This window comes from Enoplosus armatus, chromosome 21 (assembly GCF_043641665.1).
Source record: "Enoplosus armatus isolate fEnoArm2 chromosome 21, fEnoArm2.hap1, whole genome shotgun sequence".
NCBI classification, from domain to species: Eukaryota; Metazoa; Chordata; class Actinopteri; order Centrarchiformes; family Enoplosidae; genus Enoplosus; species Enoplosus armatus.
In genome coordinates this window covers 5,476,041-5,497,025 of record NC_092200.1, presented here as the reverse complement: position 1 = coordinate 5,497,025, position 20,985 = coordinate 5,476,041, and the positions used below count along the sequence as shown (strand labels likewise).

General features: G+C 39.9%; 4 protein-coding genes across 4 annotated transcripts; 3 read left to right on the top strand and 1 right to left on the bottom strand.

Moving 5' to 3' along the window:
- Positions 1-1,047: 1,047 nt before the first annotated feature.
- LOC139304369 (ADP-ribosyl cyclase/cyclic ADP-ribose hydrolase 1-like) lies at positions 1,048-6,054 on the top strand. The gene is made up of 8 exons (XM_070928297.1): positions 1,048-1,258; positions 2,250-2,376; positions 2,475-2,610; positions 3,158-3,240; positions 4,513-4,586; positions 5,230-5,316; positions 5,461-5,544; positions 5,636-6,054. The coding sequence occupies exons 1-8, from the start codon at positions 1,077-1,079 to the stop codon at positions 5,691-5,693; spliced, it is 831 nt and encodes a 276-aa protein (XP_070784398.1). The 5' UTR covers positions 1,048-1,076; the 3' UTR covers positions 5,694-6,054.
- A 1,294-nt stretch (positions 6,055-7,348) lies between these two features.
- Positions 7,349-9,462, top strand: LOC139304618 (ADP-ribosyl cyclase/cyclic ADP-ribose hydrolase 1-like). Its single transcript, XM_070928543.1, has 8 exons — positions 7,349-7,503; positions 7,637-7,757; positions 7,861-7,996; positions 8,273-8,346; positions 8,613-8,686; positions 9,046-9,123; positions 9,229-9,312; positions 9,408-9,462. The coding sequence occupies exons 1-8, from the start codon at positions 7,349-7,351 to the stop codon at positions 9,460-9,462; spliced, it is 777 nt and encodes a 258-aa protein (XP_070784644.1).
- Positions 9,463-12,845: 3,383 nt separating this feature from the next.
- On the top strand, positions 12,846-16,534 carry LOC139304617 (TNFAIP3-interacting protein 3-like). Its single transcript, XM_070928542.1, has 10 exons — positions 12,846-13,010; positions 14,120-14,238; positions 14,369-14,459; positions 14,681-14,755; positions 14,843-14,908; positions 15,018-15,125; positions 15,215-15,343; positions 15,467-15,544; positions 16,176-16,301; positions 16,409-16,534. Exons 1-10 carry the CDS (start codon positions 12,846-12,848, stop codon positions 16,532-16,534), a joined length of 1,083 nt encoding a protein of 360 aa, XP_070784643.1.
- A 62-nt stretch (positions 16,535-16,596) lies between these two features.
- LOC139304615 (fatty acyl-CoA hydrolase precursor, medium chain-like) lies at positions 16,597-20,860 on the bottom strand. Its single transcript, XM_070928541.1, has 12 exons — positions 20,622-20,860; positions 19,812-19,950; positions 19,570-19,703; positions 18,689-18,842; positions 18,507-18,611; positions 18,324-18,425; positions 17,879-18,019; positions 17,603-17,683; positions 17,299-17,440; positions 17,058-17,207; positions 16,882-16,954; positions 16,597-16,762 (listed from the first exon to the last, which is right to left on the bottom strand). Exons 1-12 carry the CDS (start codon positions 20,858-20,860, stop codon positions 16,597-16,599), a joined length of 1,626 nt encoding a protein of 541 aa, XP_070784642.1.
- Between the last annotated feature and the right edge of the window lie 125 nt (positions 20,861-20,985).

The window sequence follows — 20,985 nt, the reverse complement described above, 5'->3', positions numbered from 1 at the left end:
CTTAATCCAGATACTTGGTTTAAATGTATTGACCTTACTCGCCCGATACCAAAAGGTGAAAGAGTCAGAGGCAGCCAGCTTTTAAAAACCACAAAGTCACGAGCGAGACAGACATTTTAAGGAAACAAATGGTTAAAAAACTTGTTAAACAAATATATTTTTGTGTTCTCTGAATGAAATGCAGCACAGCCAGGTAGAAGGTCCCTGTACCCAAAGCTGCAGCTGCTCATGTCCTCAGATACATACTGCCAAAATAAAACAAGCATGTTGCACATTTGTATACATTCAAGAGTTTCAAGAGTCAGTTAAAAGTTACAGAGTTTTTATTTTTATTTGAGATTTCTTAAGGGTAGTGGTGAAAGAAGTATTCGGATTAAGTAAAAGCAACAATACCACACTATATTAGGGGTTAGGGTTATACTCCATTACAAGTCCTTATAAGTAAAAGTACACAATTATCTGCATTAAAATATATTCAAAGTAGGCAACTAAAAGTAAAAGTAGGCTACTTATTATGCAGACTGTCCTTTGTCAAAATAATATATTATTATATTATTGGATCATAATTATTGATGCATTAATGTATACTTCACTTTAATATTACATTACTTTATAATGAGCCATTCTGCATAATGAGTACTTTTACTTTTTGTACTTAAAATATATTTTGATGCTAGTAGGCTATCAAGTAAAGTTTTGGATGCAGGACTTTTACTTGTAACGAGAGTATTTCTACACTGTGGTACTTTTACTTAAGTAAAATATCTGAGTACTTCTTTCACTACTGGTTAATACTCAGTTAAAGCACAAGTACAGCAAAACTGTAAATGTGAAAATACTTGTCCACCAGTCTTGTCTCCTCGTGACCCTCAGACCTCAGTTTGGGCAGCTCCACCGCAACAGATAAAGACACCTGATTGGAGCAAAGATAGCCACGCGCCGGTGCACGTGTGCGCGCACAGCGTTTTCGCTCCTCCATAAATAAACGTCCCAGCGCGAGCGACCACTCGGCGACAACAAAACAACCGTTTCAGAGCCGAACTGCCGCTGACTTTTGGAGTTTTTAAGGTTTTGAAATGCAGCCTGTTGAGTATCGACCTCCGGAGAAGAGACAGATGAGACGCTGCCGTGTCTTCACCGTCGGCGCTGTCCTCCTCATGATTGTTGTCGTTATCGCCGTTGTGTTGGGACTGACGCTCAGTCAGAAAACAGACCAACTGAAGACCACGTTTATTGCCAGGTGTGAGGCGTTCAAAGGGTAAGCGTGTGCAGAATATCATGTTTTAAAGGAGCACGGCGCTTCCTCTCATAACAATGTGACTGAAAACAATTCCATTAGAAATACAATTTAAGATATGTTAAATATATGTTGGCGGTTTATTGGGTACACCTAGCTAAAACTAATGCAGTCTAATACAACAGTCCTACCATAAAAACAACCAATTTATAATCTTGTTTTATAATGTGAAATGAGAGGTGTTGATCATTTGTGAAAGAGGATGCAGTTTGTTGTGTTGTATTGCCTTATACTCACAGGTGTTTCTGTTATTTTGTCCATTTATTTCAATGAGGGTAAATAACAGAAACACGTCTCTGTGCTGTAACATCCTGCTAAATGATCATAAAGGTTTATTATAACCTTCATGAAGGTAGGATTTACTGCAGGACTGTTGTATTCGACTGCATTAGAAACTCAGTGTAACAGACAACCTCAAAATACAGAAGTTGTGATTTAATGAATGGGAGTCAGAGTGTGTGCGTGCTGGCTTGTGAGCTTGGCAGGAACCAGTGATTCACATCTGTGTTCAAACAGTGGAAGGGCTTTCATAATAAGAAGTGCAGAGTCATACAGATGGAAATGTCTGAAAGTATATTTAATGCTAAAGTTGGAGTTCAGCCCAAGATGTGGTCTGTTTGGTCCTTCAGTCAATGATTGATTGGCTGGCCTCTTTTCTGCACGTTTGCACATTGTTACCGTCTGTCCCGCGTACACACAGTAATGACAATGCTGTTCCTGAATTACCTGTAGCACCGTTTTCTGTATTATTTACTGTAATTAAGCCACTATTGACTAGAAATATGAATTGGACATACTGTGTGGGGTGATTTTAAATAATAATAATAACTTTAATTATATAGCACTTTCCACAAACAGGTCACAAAGTGAAGTAAAACATCAATAATTAAGATTCAAATTAACAGGATTGTTATGTTCAAGGGAGGGAGTTAATTCCCTGTTTATTTTTCAGATACGACTGTCAAAAGATATGGGATGCATTTGAACAAGCCTATGTAGGGCGGGACCCCTGTAAAGTCCCCATGGAAGCCTATGACCCTCTCATTGCCGCGGCCCCCTTCAAACCTGCATGCAACAGAGTAAACATCACTCACCACCAGCCTGCCTGTGTGCACATTCTCCACTCAAGACTTCTCTTATCATACAGAATATTACAACGTTACCTGTTTTTGTTTAGATGATGTTCTGGAGCAAAACGAGGGATGTGGTCCACGACTTCACGGAGAAGAGAGATTGTTTTCTTACCCTGGAGGACTATCTGTTGGGATCTGTGATGAATGGCCTGACCTGGTGTGGAAAGGAGGGCAGCAGCGGTAAGAGGCAATAGACAACCTCATAATTGAGTAAAGTTATGTTCAGTTTAGTTTATTATTTGCAAAATACAGCCAAGTAGATTTAAATATAAAGGACACCAGCAGCCAGTTTTTTGGATAAACAAACAAGCCATGACATGTTTACTAGTGAGCTTCAAAGGTGGTGCTGGGCCGATTTTGTTACCTTTGCTGTTACGAGGCTAACTGTTTCCTCCTGTTTCCAGCCTTTGTTCTAAGCTAAGTTAACTAGCTGCTGGCTCTCGGTAAGAAACATCAGAGGTGTTATTGTTGTTCTCGTCCATAAAATATTGTAATCTAGTAGCATCTCTATGGGATTGCTGTGCCATTAATATTTTTAGTTTTTTGCATAAACTTTTTATTGTTTGACTTTGAATTTTATGTCCTGAGCACTTATTTTCTGTCTGTGGGTTTGTTACGTCTCGAGGTTTTGTTTTGTTTTCTGTCAGCTGCTCACCAAAACAAATTCTTATCAACTACACTGAAATGGCAAAAAGAAAAAGTGTTGAATCTGTGTGTGTTTTTCTAGAAACGTTCACTACCGGCTGCCCAGGATGGACGGACTGTGAGAACAACACTGTTCGCTCATTTTGGAACAAAGCCTCAGCTGCTGTAAGTCCTCAACACAAATTCACTCGTTTTGCCAAAAATACGACAGTCCTGGGAACAAGCAGTGGTTAAAATAACACGTATGGAGCATAAGGTGAAGCAAATCTCTCCTGAATATAAGTGATCATGATGGAGAGGAGTAAAGAAAAAGGTCACTCAGCCTGGTTCTTCATCAATGAGGCTTTGTCCTGGTCTCCATGGAGCCACATTGTGTAGCTCTCTCCTGAGCGAGCAGTGGCAGCCCACACATTCAGAGGAGCCCTCGCACATTCAAATTAGCTGCTGCTGGCGTCTTCAGGAAAGTGTAACAGCCAAACAGACGGCGGGACGTAAATCTGGCCTCACGTCACTTTTTAAAATAATTTGAATATACACAGGTGTTGCTTCAATTAAGGAAGCCCTGAGTGAGAAAAAACAACCTGGTGATCCATTTTATGAGTCTGGTCTAAATTGTTTTGTCTTCTGTGTTTATGACTGAAGAACAGGTGAAAATCCTTTTTGCCAGGATAATGGTTTAATTTCTCCTGGATGTCAGCAAAAACAAGACTTTCAGCTCCTAATAAGCTAACATTAATTCTGAGAATAATGTAGTAGCAAAAAGTTAAAGAAAGATATATTTAAAAATGATAACAAACATGAAATACTATTACTTCTACTATTACTATTACAATTATATTGGCCAAGACTGATGCACACATCCCTAACTAGTGGTGTTACTTGTCAACTGGCCAGTGAAGTCTCTGGAGAGCAGAAAAGCCTCGAGCTGTTTTTCATGCTTTGAATGTGCTGCTGTTCACCTACTTATTATCTCCTTTGTGTATTTCCTTGTGTGGGAAAGTCCTCCAAACAACCTGGTTGTTTTCCAAACTGTACCAGATATGAAGTCAGTGTGAGGGCAGCTTTTGGAGGCTGTACGTCTTGTTTTGCTGCTTGAACTGTTCGTCCCCTCGCAGATTTTCTTGAGAGTGAACACCTGCCAGGAAAGAATTTTCACTGAATTTTAGCTGCATTGAAAACATGATTGTTGAATCGATGGCAACATTTTGACAGTAAAATAATTTGGTAAATGTGACCCTATCATAACGCCAAAAGTGGGATAAAGGTGCCTCTTAGTGATATTTTTTATTCAATGTCATACTTCCTGATAAAGACACACAGTGTGTCCTTTATGAAATGAACCTTTAACTCATCCCATATTTCAGTGTAACTGATTTTTGTGGGTCTGTGGTCCAAATCTGAAGTGCATTATCTTTAACATCATCTTCATGTCTGTAGTTTGCAGAAGTTGCCTGTGGTGATGTCACAGCGATGCTAAGCGGATCCATCGACACGCCGTTCAGTCCTCTGAGGTGAGTCACAGCTATCTATGTAAGAAGGCCAAGAAGGCCACACATTAAACCCCTTTTTACCTATTTAGTAAAGAAATCTGAGGAGGCCCCGATTCTCTGCTGTTTCATTATTTGCCTCCACATCTTTAATGTGGTCCTGAATGTGCCTAACCAAATTTGGTAAATTCTTCTTCTTTCTTTCTTTCTTTCTTTGCCTTTGCTGTTAATCAAACAGTAAAGCCGCACTTTTGCTATCCCTGCTGTCTAATGGACATCATCTTCTCCATTATTTTCAATATTGTCAATAAAATGTCAGAAAATTGTACAAAATGTCCATCACAAGTTGATGTTATCAGACAGCTTGTTATGTCAGACCAACACCCCACAAGCTAAACACATTCATTCATACCTTATTATACTATGTCACTTTCAGCCAACATTAACAACAGTTTGCTCTTTGTTTGCGTTCCTGTAAGATTGATATTATGGATTACATACTTTATGCTAGTCAGCCTTTGAATAGAGGTAGATCTTTACATGACACAGCTTGTGAAATATAAACGTGTAGTCCACTTTGAAGCGTATCTGCTGTTTATGTGCAGTACTCTGTTGAGTTGATGTCATGCAGTGTCTCTAAATTGTGCTCTTTTATTTCGGTTGTCAGTATTTTTGGGAGCATCGAGGTGAAGAGGTTCAACTCCCCCAGGATGAGGAGCCTGAATGTTGTTCTGGTCACACAGAAGAACACTGTGTAAGATCTTGTACACCAGACTTCTACAACACTAATGTCCTTTTTGTTGTTGTTGATTTTGAATGAGATAAGCATACATGTTCTGTATGTTCAGAAACTCATAACTGTGAACATTGATCCTAAAGTTTTCTGTTTCCTCTTCAGGACAAACTGCACGAATGCATCTTTAAAGGATTTACAGAAAGAGCTGAGTGAAGGAATAAAATATAACTGCAAGGAAGTGTCTGAGTAAGTGCAGCATGTTTGTGTGAGAGGACGTGACCACATGTATGTTTCTGTCCTCGCGCAGTAAACCGACTTTGTGTCTCTCTCTCTGCAGAGCTCAGATCCAGGAGTGCAGCTCCAACCCAGAGAAACCCTGTGGATCCTGTTGGTGAAGATGTGTTCATATTATACTTCAGACACAACATTAACCAGCTATAAAAGATATTTGTTTTCATTTCTAAATGAACTAATGTGCTATTATAAAGTGTAATATTTTTGTACCTGTGGGCCAGTTTGACTTAATGTGAAATGTCTTTTTATATAAATGCCAAATTCCATTTTTAATGACAATGCACCTTTGTATTTTGTAGAGAAACGGTTGTGTGTGATGGGGAAGCTTTTTACCAAGTGTCAAGTTTGGGTGCTGTAGGGTCAAACACCAGCGCTGCTATCTAATCTAATGTTCAACTGATGATCTCGCTCCTACCTGGTGGCAGAATTTGAAATGTTTTTAAATAAAATGTTGAAATATGAGGTTGTGAAATTGCCTTTGGATTCTTAAGTGTGATAATAATTGCCTGTGTTACATGAAGCATCAAAATAAAAGGACAGAAAATGAAATGCACTTAAACTTGAACAGAGATCTCCCATTTATACACCAATAGTTCCCGTGACAGCTCCATTCACTGGATGAAGACCTGAGATGTGGTTGTAGATTATTTTTTTACAATAATTGAGTTAAATATTAGACAGTTATCACCTCAGTGCAACACTAGGAAGGCATATTCAGAGAATCCACATATTATGTAACATTCATTGTACCAATTCAATTTATCTTTGTGTTAAGAAATGATCAGCAGGATCATTCTATTCAACATTTTTTGTTTTTATTTTGTATTTTTGCATTGAAGAGATGCAAAGAAGAGCTCTTGGAATTCACATTGTCATGTCACGTCATGTCACTGCATTGCGTGTGCTAGTTTGCAGAATTAGCATGTGGCAACATCACTGTCTTAATAAACGGTTGTATTGTTGACGTCTTCAATAGGAAAAAGCAAAGATGGTGGTGTACAGGTTTGTTAAGTATGTGTTACAATAATTTCTGTGGAGGCGGATTATGTTAGCGGGACCCTTTATGTGACGATAAAAAGAACAAACACTTGGTACTAAAGTTACATTTCTATCAGGAAGGAGCTGCTATTACATAAAGTAATAAAAGAAATCAAGGATCAAAAGTCAAGGATCCATTGTGGACCTGATCCAAATCCTTTCGTTAAGAGGGTTTCACTGGACTTGCACAGACAGAGAAAAGAATCTTGTGCATAAAAATAAGAAGTTAAATATTCCCCTTACTCTCATTTTTATTAAATAGTTTGAAACACAGTGCTGTCGTTCTCTCTGGCTTTTTTTGCATTTTACAGGCATTTTTCCTGAATGTAAAGCCTCAAAACATCCAGCCAGATACGAAGTTTGCAACTGAAGCTTTACATGTTGTGATCACAACCGAGTCGAGGGTTTCATGGATAGCCCATGGCCTTTAAAGAGCTCTTGAATTATAGCCCCTGATCATCTGCCAGCTGCTGATGAGCATTTTTCTTTTAACTATACCCAACAAACGTAGCTCCTAAATATACAAAAGGACCATATACTGTATATTATTAACCCACTCACCTGCCTAGTCAGCCAAAAAAAGGTGAAAGTGAAAGCAATCAAGCTGACATTTTAAAGTATTTAAACCCCTGACCACAAGTAGCCGGTGCACTCCTACAAAGCAACTCTTGAGATCAAAGCTTCCTCAGAGCTTTTATTTGACAGAAGGGGCTTTTAAATGAAGGTTACACATGCCATTGCCATCGGTGTTGCCGTCACCACTGTGGTCATCGTGGTTGTGGTTCCACCAGCGGTGCTGCTCTCTCCTCGAACAGGCAAGTTCAGGGAGACATTCATGCAGAGATGTGAGGAGTTCCCGCAGGAAAGACAAATGTAAGCCTCTACATATTTACAGTTAAAGCTGTTTCCATTTGAATAAATGTTATTTTTGCACTAACAAGAAACAATGTTATCCATTATGGGAAATAATGGTCTTATCTACTTCACACTTACATTTATTTTCCAGCTGTGAAAAGACATTGGCTGCCTTTGAACAAGCCTATGTAGGGAAGGAGTCATGTAACTTTCCTGAGAAAGACTATGATCCAGTCTTGAATGATACCCCCTTCACTCATCCTGCCTCCATGGTAAACATCCATGATCACACGACTTTTTGCACATTATTAAGCTTCATAATGCAAGAGTAATGTAATAAATAATTAACAATGTAATATTGTTTTTGGGGGTTAGACAATGCTCTGGAGCAAAACAAAAGATTTGGTCCGTGAGTTCACGAAGAAGAGAGATTGTTTTTTCATCCTGGAGGACACTTTGTTGGGATATGTGCTGGATGGACAGAGCTGGTGTGGACAGGAGGGCAGCAGGGGTAAGGCACCTGGTTTCAGTTTGGATCAGATCAATACCAACCAACTTGCATGCATGAAATAGAGCAAAATACAGTAATCACGTTTACAATAACACAGACAAAAAGTGTCAGCTGTCATTAAACCGTATGTGTAACATCTGGTGACAAATTTAAGACCAGTTCGTTTCAATTTGATACGCTGTTCAGTGTGAAACAACTGGTGCCCAGTGGATGATTAAAGGCTGAAGCTTCAACAGTGACAACATTTATAAACACGTTCTCTGTCTGTTATTCTAGCAACATTCACTTATCGTTGCGAACGCTGCACGATCAACCCTGTTAGTTCATTCTGGAGTAGAGCTTCTGCTCGGGTAAGTGACCAACAGGAAATCACTAGGTTTAGGTGTAGGAGCCAAAATGTGTATTTAGCCTGTGTTGTTTGATATTTGTTTAGGATGCACACATTCTTATTGGTTATTATCACTTGCCGTAATTGGCACATGGGTGTGGTTTCACATTATTTACCTGTTCACTTGAGGGTGGGGGAGAGTAGACATTCAGAGGAGCCCTCTCATACATTCACAGTTATATTTCTTTATTTCTTTAACACGTCACCATCATATTCTTATGTCTGTAGTTTGCAGCACACGCAAGCGGTGAAGTCACAGTAATGCTAGATGGTGGCCTAGACGAACCATACAGTCCTGACAGGTAAGCAGCACTACACTCACCATGTTGACAAAATGCAAAAATGACAGTGGCACTAAGGACGTCAGCAAGAATCTGGAATCAAACCAAACCTTGTTGACCAAGCACCAGGATAGTGTACTCCAACAGTATATGGTTTTTCATTGTTTCAGTTCTGTACGCTAACAATTCAAATGAAACAGTGAGGTTAAACTCAACAGCATTATGATGTTCAGATGTGCAGTATTACCTCTTCTACCTTTCAGATAAATACATCCCAGATAAATTCTTTATGTAAGAAGTTGCTCAGCCCTTTACGTATACTTTATGTAAGAGCTTTGATGGAGTCCCTCTAGATGTTGCTCTTCTGTTTTTGCTGTTAGTGTCCTTGCAAGAGTTGAGATTCCACAACTCCATCACTCCAAGGTGACGCACCTCAGCGTTATTCTGCTCACTGACCAGTAAGATTTTTTTATTTTGCCACACTGCTTTTTAAAAAGTATTAACAGTAAACTGATAATAAAGCAATTGTTTTTCTGTATCCTCCCTACATTTCTTTTATTCAGGAAAAACTGTGACTGTGAATCTCTTCAGAATTTACGGAAGGACCTGCATCATGGAATTGGTTGTACTTGCAAGGCAGTGACTGCGTAAGTTCACTGCCGTTCATCTCTTTTGGTCACGCAAATACATGTATGTTGGTGTCTTCACGCAGTACATTTCTTGTTATTTTGTTCCACTGTAGATCTCACATCCAGAACTGCATAGCAGAAAACAAACCCTGTGGAACCTGCTGGTGAAGGTGAAGACACAACAAAAAGCAGCCAAAAAAAATAGATTTGTCTTGAGTTTCTTTTGATTTCTTTTCAGTGTGCTATCATACGTTTGGCAGATTAAATTCCTTTTGACCTGAAATATCTGAATTGTCATTATATACAGATTCAATCAGTGCATTCGTTTATTTTTTAAACAAAACACTTCCGATTGGGACGCTTTTTTTCCCTCACTCCTTTTTAAAAATGTTTCTTGATTTCAATAAAAAATCAGTCCTGCTATCAACTGATTCTTATTTGGAAAATATGAATGTGTTATCATGTGATATATGTGACATGTGTTGTTAAATTTGATAATGACTGTGTGAAATGATCTTGAGGCGCTTATGCATGTGCATGTTTGACAGTTTTGTGTACTTAAATAAACTATCTGGTTTGTCTGGTTTGATTTAAACAAGAAAACAAGTAAGGGGTGTGTAAAACTTTGAAAGGTAATCCTAAATAAAAGTAAATTCCTCCTTAGTGTTGCTTTCTATGAAGTAATTCAATGTGTTTTGTGGGCACTTCTCTCAAACCACACAGCCGCAAAAACTCCTAGAATTACTTATAATAAACGCACCATTTTTACTTTCTTTTTTGATTCACGTGAAAAAGAACCTGCTGTCTAAGGTTAGACGAAGGTGTATGCAAATATACAAAACCACTAAACCACCGGATAGAATAGAAAGTGCTCTTAAAAAAGAAAAAGAATATCACACCTGCTTTTGGTTCTATATTTGTAGGCGTTGGCCACAAAATGTCTTATCTATCATGTGGGAATCAAAGGCGTACGTATGGCGACGCAGACAGGAACTTAAAGAGTGAAGTGTGAGATTGTTGAGGCAGGAAGAAGGAGGCTCGTCGAGCACAGTAATAACCTCTTTCCTTTCTAGTGACTTGCTGCTGTGTCACACGTACCGTAAACTGGCTGTGTCGGTGCTGGGAAGAGAGGTCCGGGGGTTCTCACTGCACAGGTGTTACATGAAGAGGGCCCCCTCTGTAAAACCACAACATGGGGTACTCTGACTCGTACTGTAATGTCGGTAAATATCGTCACAGTTTTAGTCACTGCCGCTGCCACTAACACAACACTACTAATAATAACCTGTCAATAATAATATGTGTTAATGTGGTTACAGTGAAACATAGTCTTACATTTCCACACATTCATCTATCATGGACTTGATTATTGAATTGAATTTAATCTATTATCTGGCTTAAACACTTTACCCCTGACATCCATCGTTTGACAAGAAGGTTAATGTTAGCTAGTTAAAAGCTGAAATAACTCACATAGTTTTGTCTGTCTACATAACCAATGCGTAACTAGTTTTTGAGAAGGGAATATTTAAAGTCTGGGTGTGGGTTTACCACTGGTTTCTATCAAGTACTAGCCAGAAAATGTGTCCTGTCAATCAAGCAAAATGTGTTCCAAACATACCAGTAGTTATTTTGAGGGCTTAAAACACTTAAAACTAAAGTATGCAGACATTTGAGCAGGCGGTTAGCTTAGCTTAAAGACTGGAAACAGAGGGAAACATCTAGCCTGGTGTAATGTAAAAATAATCAGTAGCTGTAAATTAACACATTATATTGTTTATTTTGTACAAAAAGTGTAAAAACAACACATTGTGACAGTTGGTTATGGGCTAGAGTCCTTGTAGCTGTTTCTAGCTATTAGCTGTTTTCCCCGTTTCCAGTCTTTATGCTAAGCTAAGCTAAGCTAAACTAACTGGTTGTTGGTGGTAACTTCGTATTTACCGCACAGACATGAGAGTGGTATCGATGGGAAGACGATACCACTCTGTCTGTATGATAAATATGAAGCTATAGCCAACAGGTGCTTAGCTTAGCTTAGCTACAACAGGAGGAAACAGCTAGCTTTAGCACATTATATGTTGTTTGTGTGTAAAAACGACCACAGGGCCAGTGACTTCCTGGTGTCTCCTCCTGCGCCAAGCTAGCTGTTTCCCTCTTCTTTCAGTCTTTGTGCTAAGCTAAGCTACCTCTCCTGGCTGTAGCGTCATATTTAAATATAAAGAATAGCATATCTTCTTGTAGCAATGCAGTGATTTGCATCTGCATTGGCTTCAGCACTCAACTGTCTTGTTTTTCTCTGACATATCGAAAGCATCCCTATTGGGGAGGACTGTCTCCTTTATTTTTAAATTTAAAAGACTCAAAATAGTCCTCTTGGTGAAGTGGGATATCCCAGAATGCCCTGCTGAAACCTCCCCAACATTTGCTAAAATGAATGGAGGTGGAAGCTCCCACGGCAACAACAAAAAAAATCCATGCACTTTACTGTAAAGAAAAAAAAAAAAAAAAAGGTGAGAAAATATGTTATTTTGGGGTGATTTTTTTTTTTTTTCAACCAGGAAGAGAAGGGTGGTCCTTGTAAGTGAAGAAATGTGGAAACACAGGTTTGTGTGAGAAAGAATCAGGGTCGAGTCCCCTGCACCGGCTGCCGGTTACTGGAGGAGGAGCAGTGACGTATTTTCCCCTCTCCTTCTTCCCTGAAACAAGTCCGCTCTGAGTCAACACCTTTGAGAACAGGCTGTCAGGAGATTGAGTAACATGATAAGCCTGCGAGATGTGTGAGTTTCCCATTACCCGCAGCACGTTAATGAAGAGGGTTTTTTTTCTTGGACGGTTTCATTTTGATATCAGTGTCTACTTCCGGTTGTGTGCAGTTCACCCACCCAGTTACACAGCCGGCTGCCCGCTGTAAAAAATGACTAGGATTATAGCATACATCTCCAACTTAAGTCCACAAGTAGACAAGCCTGTGTCTCACTTTACTGGTATTTTATTTTGTAAATCTCACTTGACTGAAACAATAATTGAAATCGTGAAACACTCATATTTTTATTAATGTCCTTAAATATCCCGCCTTGTATAAAGATACTGCAGAATTATTAAAGACTTGATTTAGTCACAGTGTATAGTCCACTTAATAACCTTTATTTCCTGTCATTAAAACATTGTCCAAAATATAGCCCCCACCAGCACTAATGGAACTAATTATTTCTGGCTTGGTGGTGTTCATTAAAAGTTATTTCTATTTTATTTGAATATATTTCATTTTATTCATTTATGGGTTATTTAAAATTCTATTTTGTCCTTAGGCCTCATAGCCTATATGACATATTTTATTAATTTACATGAATATTTCTGAATCAATTGTATTATTAATGGCAGCTGACAACAATAAAAATCAAGTAAAGAAAAGACAAGTATTACAAGGAAACTACTGAGAAACGTCAGTCATTGAAATAAAACTAAATAAGTCAAATAAAAACTTTCTGAACATCAGTCAGACTTAAGGTGTGTCATTTCTTGCAGTGAGGACTCAGACTTTTCTCTTCGTCATGATTCATACCATCAACACTTCGTTAATTACCGCTCGTGCTGCCGCTGAGCCTCTTGTACTTTCCTTTCCTTCGACAGAGTCCGTCAGCGGCGACCCGCGGAGGGAATCCGCGGAGGCAGCTGATTGGACGACGCTGGTTTTGCCACGTCACGCGGGATCCTCAGTATAACTAAGGCGCGGAGCCAGTCAGTGCTTCAAATCACAGCTTTTGTGGGATCAGCACGTGTCGAGGACCCCCAGAAAATAACAATATGGTGAGCTTGATCATTTTGTTTTTTACTCATTGTTTTATATGTGCATGTTTATAAAGTTATTTTAAAACTTTTATTAGGTTTAGTTTTGATAAATCCTACTCCACTGGCAGTCATGAGCCAAAGAGTTTATTCTTTGTGCATTTTGTGTGTTGATATGTGACTGATTCCTAACAGGGCATGCAGGAAATATTCTCTTTATTTAATTGAATCGGGTGTCGCTCTCAAGTGCAGTGTAGACAGTTCAATACTTCATCAACAACAACAACAACAACAACAACAGATATCTGCCCATGTTTGATCCCTTTCCATGTCTGTTTATTGTGAAGTTATGTGGTGTGAAGATAACTGAGAGCTCCACGTGCAGCCACGTGACTGTGCGGGGATAATCAACATCCTCTGTGGCTTTGAGTCAGCTGTCACGTTGTGCTACTTTCAGCACGCTATGGCACCTTGCATCATCAGCACAGCATCTCCGAAATGTACCATCAGACAAGTTCACGCCTGCAACAAATGATTATTTTCATTTTCAATGAATTCAATCTAGTATTATTCTTTGATTGATTAAAAATGTCCATGGCAGGTGACAAGAGCAGAAGTTTAAATCTTCAAAATGCCTGTTTTGTGTATTTAATTTACAGTGATATAAAATATAAGCACCAAATCATCACATTTGTACCAGCAGATGTTTGACATTTTTGCCTGATGAATAATTTAAACAGTTAATTGATTATCAAACTTTTCTGTCAATGAACTAATTGATTTTTTCAGCACTAGATAATTTAAGTTATTCTTTTTTTTTTTTTTTAGATTGTTATGATTTCATTATACGGCTTTGTTAGATAGTCACAGCGGAGGAATACAACGAAGGTCCAGACAAGAACTGGGGACATTGTGGTTTATGGTTGGCACCTTAACCCCTGTAAACCACCAGGTTTCAGTGTCACTTACCGTAATCTACGTAGTCTGATGTTAGAGTGGCTGTCATGTATAATGTACGTCCTCCTGTGTGTTTTGACAGTCCCTACATGAAAACACAACAGACAGGCCTCATGTGGAGAGATCACAGGTCGGTGAAACTGTCACCACAGACAACAGTCGGACCCACAGACTGTATCCATCTCTGCCGAATACAGACAGGTGAGGCATCATGTTCATCAGGTATTATTTCTGCACGCAGAGTACGTCCTATGACTTTACTTGATGCTGTTAGTAAAAGGCTAAATGATACCAAATATTCATTTTCAGCCATGTGATTAAATGTTTTCAGGTATGAGGTTTGTGTGTCGGACCTTTCCGTCGGACAAAATCTTCACGCAGCTGCAGCTGGTCGTCCCGACAGTCTGCCGGGAGACGACCAGGTAACATTAACAGATGCAACACTGGAAGATACGTCTGAGAGAAAATTATTAATTCCTATGCTGTCACCGTCTGATTCCCTGACCACAAGGAAATGACCGTGTTCATGTTACTGGAAACACTCCAGAGCAAAACTTCCAAAAAAGTGTAAAAGGAAGTTGCATGCATGATTGGGCATACTGTGTGCTACGTTTTTAATAGTTCCTCTTTTTATTTGCTTCAGTCAGAGGTGTCGGCTGCCAGCAGAGACGTCAGAATGAAAGCACACATACTTATCTTGGAGGAGCAAAGGCAAGAGGTGAGTACATTTCAGAACTGAGATTTATATTCATCCCAAAACACACGTAGCTTTCAGTACTTAAAAGATTCTTTCTCTTTTACTCAGCTTCTTTCTATTAACGAGAAATGGGCAAAAGAGTACCAAACCATGAGACAGTACTACAAAGAGAAGGTAAGAAAGGGACGCATTCAAGGTCCCACTCATCGTTTTATTCAGCACTAGTTTGCTACTTACTTGTATGTCATTTCAGTGCGTGTCCTCTTTTGTCTTTAACGCTCAGGTCCAGGATTTAAAAGCATCACTGCAACAAGGTCACAGTCACTTTGAAGTGGAGATGAGTGAAGAAGCAGAATTTTATAAGAAAGTCAAAGATGAAGAGAGCTCATGGGTACTTTTTAATTCCAGATAGCCATTTCAGTGTTAAATCTGAGATATGTGTGTAATATTAATTTGATCCTCGTGAAAAAATTCTCACAGACTCGAGATGGTGATGTCAACTCCGAGTTACTGAAAGCAGAAAAGGAGGCAAAAGAGCTGCGAGCGCGAAACAGCACTCTGACCCGAAGAGGGCAGCATCAGCATGAGGAGATCAGACGACTGAACAAGGTGAGTCCTGATACCGATGCTGCTGTTACGGATCGAGGGAACAGAAACACGCCTCACTTCCACACGGCTCCACATTCGAGTCAACAGCAGTGGATTTACAGGTGCTTTCCTTTGTTTGTACAGGCTCTAGAGGAGGCACTTCAGACTGCCCAGCCTCTTGATGTGAGCAATGAAACACTACAGGATGTCTGGAAACATCAGGTGAGCTTAGTTCATCATCATATACGTGCATTTTTATACACGCTTATTCGCTTTCTTGCCCCGAGTTAGGTGAGAAGATTGATACCACTCTCATGTCAGTACGTTAAATATGAAGCTACGGGCTAGAGGTGGTTAGCTTAGCTTAGCATAAAGACTAGAAACAGAGAGAAACAGCTAGCCTGGCTCTGTCCACAGGAAACAAATATACATCAGCACCTCTGATTAACATGTTATATGTTGCTTGCTTAATCCACACAAAAAACAAAGAGTAAAAATGACACATGGTGGTTTTAAGGGGGTTAAGTGCAGCTGTTTCCTGGCACACATTAAACAAACAAGATGTAACATGTTAATCAATCAGCTTTAGAGGAGCTGGTAGGTGGCTTTTTTTAACCTTCAGATGGAGCCAGGCTAGCTGTTTCCCTCTGTTTTCAGTCTTTGTGCTAAGCTAAGCTAACCGGCTGCTTCATATTTAGCCTAGAGACATGCGAGTGGTATCAATCTTCTCATCTAACTCTCGGCAAGAAAGCAAATATGTGTATTTCCTAAAATGTCGAACTATTCCTTTAATGCACTCGCCCAAATTCCCATTTGAATCCTCATATCATGTTTCCTTGTTGTCCATTTTTAGGCCGAGGTCTACAAGGAAGACTTTCTGAAGGAGCGGAGGGACAGGGAGAAGCTTAAGGGGAAATATCTGGAACTAGAGAAGAAGTTTAGAAAAGTTCACAGTGAGCTGCGTGTCCTCAAACCTCAGGTACAACACACCATTTGGAGTTTATGTGCTTGTATTCTGCCACATTCACTACAGCAAATATTGAATTAAGGCATAAAGACTTTAACAAAGTGTCTCTGTGTTTCCAGGTGACTTTGGCTCGACCACCAAAGCCTGTTCTTGAATGTACCTGCACAAACGGAGCCAAAAGTCCAAACATTAATCAGCACCACATCCAGCTACAAAGACATTGCACACTTGATAACAAACAGTGAAATTCAGTGGCCTCCTCACTCGTTGTGTGATACTGTATGTTGCACTTGAGAGAAGTCTCACATCAGAGTTCATCATTAGCAGGGTGAGACTTTGTCAGGACAACATCCAGGAAGTGAGCTCTGTTCTGTTTCAGTCCTCGGCCAACTGTCTGCTGCAGGTTCAGCTTCAGGTAGTTTTCGTCGTTGTCGTAACGAGGCCACTCCACCAGTCCGGGTCCATCAGGTGACCTACGTGGAGGAAGCAAACACGCACGAAAAGTACACCTATGAAATAAAAATATGAACCTCTAGTTTAAACACTTTCCCAAGAGGAGCAAAGCAGCAAAGAGTGAAATGAAATACTCTACCCATTGCGTGCAAAGTTCGCTATGTAAGCCATTGCAAGGTTGCTCAGCTCCTCCTCTTCTTGTGACACAGGTCCTGAGGGAGATATCAATTATTTCACTGCCCTAACACTATTGACATGTATAATGTTTATCAAAAGGTGCAAAATGAATGAGGGATCTTCCTGTTTCCACAGTACCTGTAACCACAGTGTGCCCTGTACAAAAGGCCGATCCGAGAAAAAACAAAGCATCATCATAGTGGTCTGCTTTCACAAAAGCGGGTCTTGTCCCGCTGTGCATCAGGGGTGAATGCTGAAACTCATAGACGTACACAGGCACACCTGCATCTGCCAGGAGGAAGGAAAATGCAAGTCATGTTGCGACTACAAGGGCTGTGATTGTTTCTGAACAATTATTAGTATTTAATAGTATGTTCACCTCGGTGGTATGCAGACACTTTAAGTATGGGAAGAACGAGGACCAAGTCGCCAAGTATCTCTGTGAAAGCATCCCGTATGTCCTCTGGAGAGTCACCTTGTCGCAGGTATTCATTCAGTATCAGTTCATTTGCACCTGAGGCCTGTCGCAGAGGAAGGATAGAGGTGGTGGGACAAGAAGGAAAAAGTATATTAGTATAGTATATATTATTTTTACAGTATATTTATGTTTGAAGGAAATTGTCCTGGCTTCTTTACTTGTCATGAAAATAAACCATTGAATGTACATGTGTGTTGTCATTTACACGGGAGGGAAAGAACATGTCCATCACTGATATCACATCTTCCCTCTTCATACCTTGGTCCCATCCAGGCGGTCCTAGGAGCTAATCACACATACATGCAGTTTGTCAGCTATAAAGGAAATGATCAGCACAAATATACTATAACGCTGGAAACACTATATTATCAAGGTTTAGATATTTAAGTCTACACACTGCCAGAACGTTTAGCTAGTGCTGGTAGTAAAACGTACCTATGTAAAAACATATATACATATATGAAGGGTCCTGAGAGTTTACCCGTGGGAGCATCCATCCAAACTCATGATTGGTGACTCCTATCAGCATAGGAAGTTTCTGGAATTGTTGGTTCTTTAAAACATCCTCAGGGGGGCCTTTCAGGAACACACCGTCAATAGCTGGACCCAAAAATGCCTTAAACTGAAACAAAAACAATTCTCACGAGGTGTTGTGAGTGTATCACTATGCTGAACATTTTACATGAAGCTCTGCGAGACAATTTCATAATTTAAGGATGAGAGATTTTACATTGACGGACGGAAAATGGTGCTTTGAGAGCTGTGAGACTGAACCAGAACAGTAAAGCTGTTCAGGTATCAGAGGCTCTTCTGATTTTGACAACATTAAAATTTTAGCTTGTGCAGCTTTAATCAGACATCATAATGTCAAGCAAAGAAAAGACACATGTCAATGAACAGTAAGACTGAGGCACATAATACTGTACTGTTTTCATGGCGCTCAGTATTTCCTCTTCAGACCTGCCTTTGATACACTGGACAAGTTTCTCGCTGCTGTCACTCTCACAGTCCGTCAGATTGGCTATCATCTGCAGCAGGGAGGTTTGAAATTAAATATCAGCTGGAAAGAAACTGATAATGATTGTTATTGCATCAGTACATGTTGGTACCCGGGCCATAGCCAGTGGGTTGCTGGTGTAGTGGGGCTCCAGTGGAGCCACTCCACTCATGGCGATAGCTTTGTGGAACAAACCCTCAGCCAAAGGAGACAGCACCTGCACAGAAACATGTCAAATACCTAAACCAACCCTGCTTGGAGACTTGTAACCTACACTACTCCCTTCATACTCACCAACATAGAGACACTGATGCCACCTGCAGATTGCCCAAAGATGGTGACTGAATTTGGGTCTCCCTTAAAGGCCGCTATGTTGTCTCTGACCCACTGCAGGCTGGCTATTTGATCCAGGAAGCCCCAGTTTCCAGGTGCATGTTCGTCTCCAGTACTTTTTTAAAAACAGCAAACAATTAGCAACTTGGTTGTCATTTCACACCAATACACATCAGCAGCACTGAGAAATCTAGGACCTCTAGCGACCTCTACTGGCAGAAAGAAGGAAGTGCAACAGCTTTTTTCCACAACACAATTCTCTGGTATCTCCACCCAACTTAACAGACCCGTTCCCCTGACTTATGAAAACCTGTATTTAAACCCACCACAGATTCAAAATATATAAACAATGAATAAATAGTTCATGGTGCACTCTAAAACTCTATAGTGTAGCTGTAAAGAGATAAAAGTATAGTTAAGTAGTAGTTAATAAATAGCTGATAACACAGTATAACATAGCTGTGATTGTATATAATCATATAATCATCACAATAGTCAGTAGTTTGAATGTATACTTTGTCTTAAACCTGTAAATGTGTACGTCATAAATGCTAATAAATGCGTTTTAATACATTGTAAAATTATTATAAGCCCATATATTAATATATTTTAGTTGATATTCATTATAAATAAACATAGAAATATTTTTACATGTTTATAATGATTTAATAAATGTTTGTCATGCAGTATAAATGTGTAGTAAGCTATCTTTAATTGCAATATTCATATTATGAACAATTCAAACCCTAATCAAGCATGTGTATCCGTCCATTCATTCTTAAACAAGCTCTCATGTTCCTGGACAATAAACCTAAAACATCAAAAGCATTTCAGTCTGATACCTCAGGAATCCTAAAATACTGAGACGATACTGAATGATGACCACAACCACGTTCTGATAGGCTGCCAGGGGTGAACCGTCATACTGGCAGGCCCCTCCTGAAGCCAGACCCCCGCCATGGATCCACACCATCACCTGGACAACACAACCCACAAACTCTCACTCAACTGAAACTGTTAAGTTTGTTTGTGTTAGCAAAGCCCTGTTATCTGTTCAGCTGAACATGTGTGCACGTGTACTCACTGGTAGTTTGTCTCCGGAGGCAGTCCCAGTGGGTCTGTACACGTTCAGGTAAAGGCAGTCCTCCGATATGTCTACTGATGGATACCTAACAGGGAAGGTTTTCCAGACTTCCTCCACAGGTGCTGTGTCCTGCAGACACCTTTCCAGAGGAGACGGAGAGTGTGAATTAAACAAAACTGAGAGTCTTCGGCCATGCTCGCAGCTCTGTGACGCTGTAGAGGAGCTAAATGCTAACATGCTGATGTTTAGCATGTATTTCACCATTTTTCACCATCTTAGTTTAGTGTGTTTGCATGCGACATTTGCTAATCAGCACTAAACACAAAGTACAGATGTGCTGATGGGAGTGTCATTAGTTTTTGCAGGTATAGAGAGCCGGAGTGAAACCAGAAATTCTGGGTTTCAGAAAAAGAAACTTCAAAATCCAATTGACTATGTAACTACACTAATAACTAAACGAATAATACGAATAAGGTTATTGGCTAATAATAACTAACTATCCAGGCCCGGACGTGACGTCATGACTTGAGATGTTGATCTGCTGATGGGTCACCAAAGTTATTACAATTCCTCCCGAGGGGTTTCCCTGAAATAATATCACTTTGGATTCTTGAAAATTCATACATCCTCCTGGATGTTTTATGGATATTATTATCCATAAAATAATAATAATAATAATAATAATCCCATTAGTAACTATTCAGTACCCAAACATGTGCACTGCCTGATCTTAACCAAGCATCTTAAACGTGAAACCAATTACCTGTGGGCTTTACTCCAGTGGTTTTACAGGAACCAGTTTAAACTCACATTTTAGGCATTTTGGTGGCATCCCTCACCCCTTCCCAGGGCTCAGCTGGCTTGGGGGCAGCAAACCGCAAGGGCCCCAGAGGTGGATGAGCAAACGGGATGCCTAAATACTCTTCCACCTGCTGCTCCGCACCTTTCACTGTCCTATAGTGTCCTCGCACAGCGCCGGTCTGTAGAGTCACTGCAGGTCCAGAGCTCTCTGATACACAGAAGCACTGAATGTTTCCGCAGCTGCACATTCGCCTCCATCAAAACTAATTTCAGGATCTAAATTCATTCATTAGCAGTTCAGATCGGTTTGGAGATATTCTTGTTTTGCTTTGTGTTATGATTATGTCACATACTTGCCTGCTTGAGCCAAAAA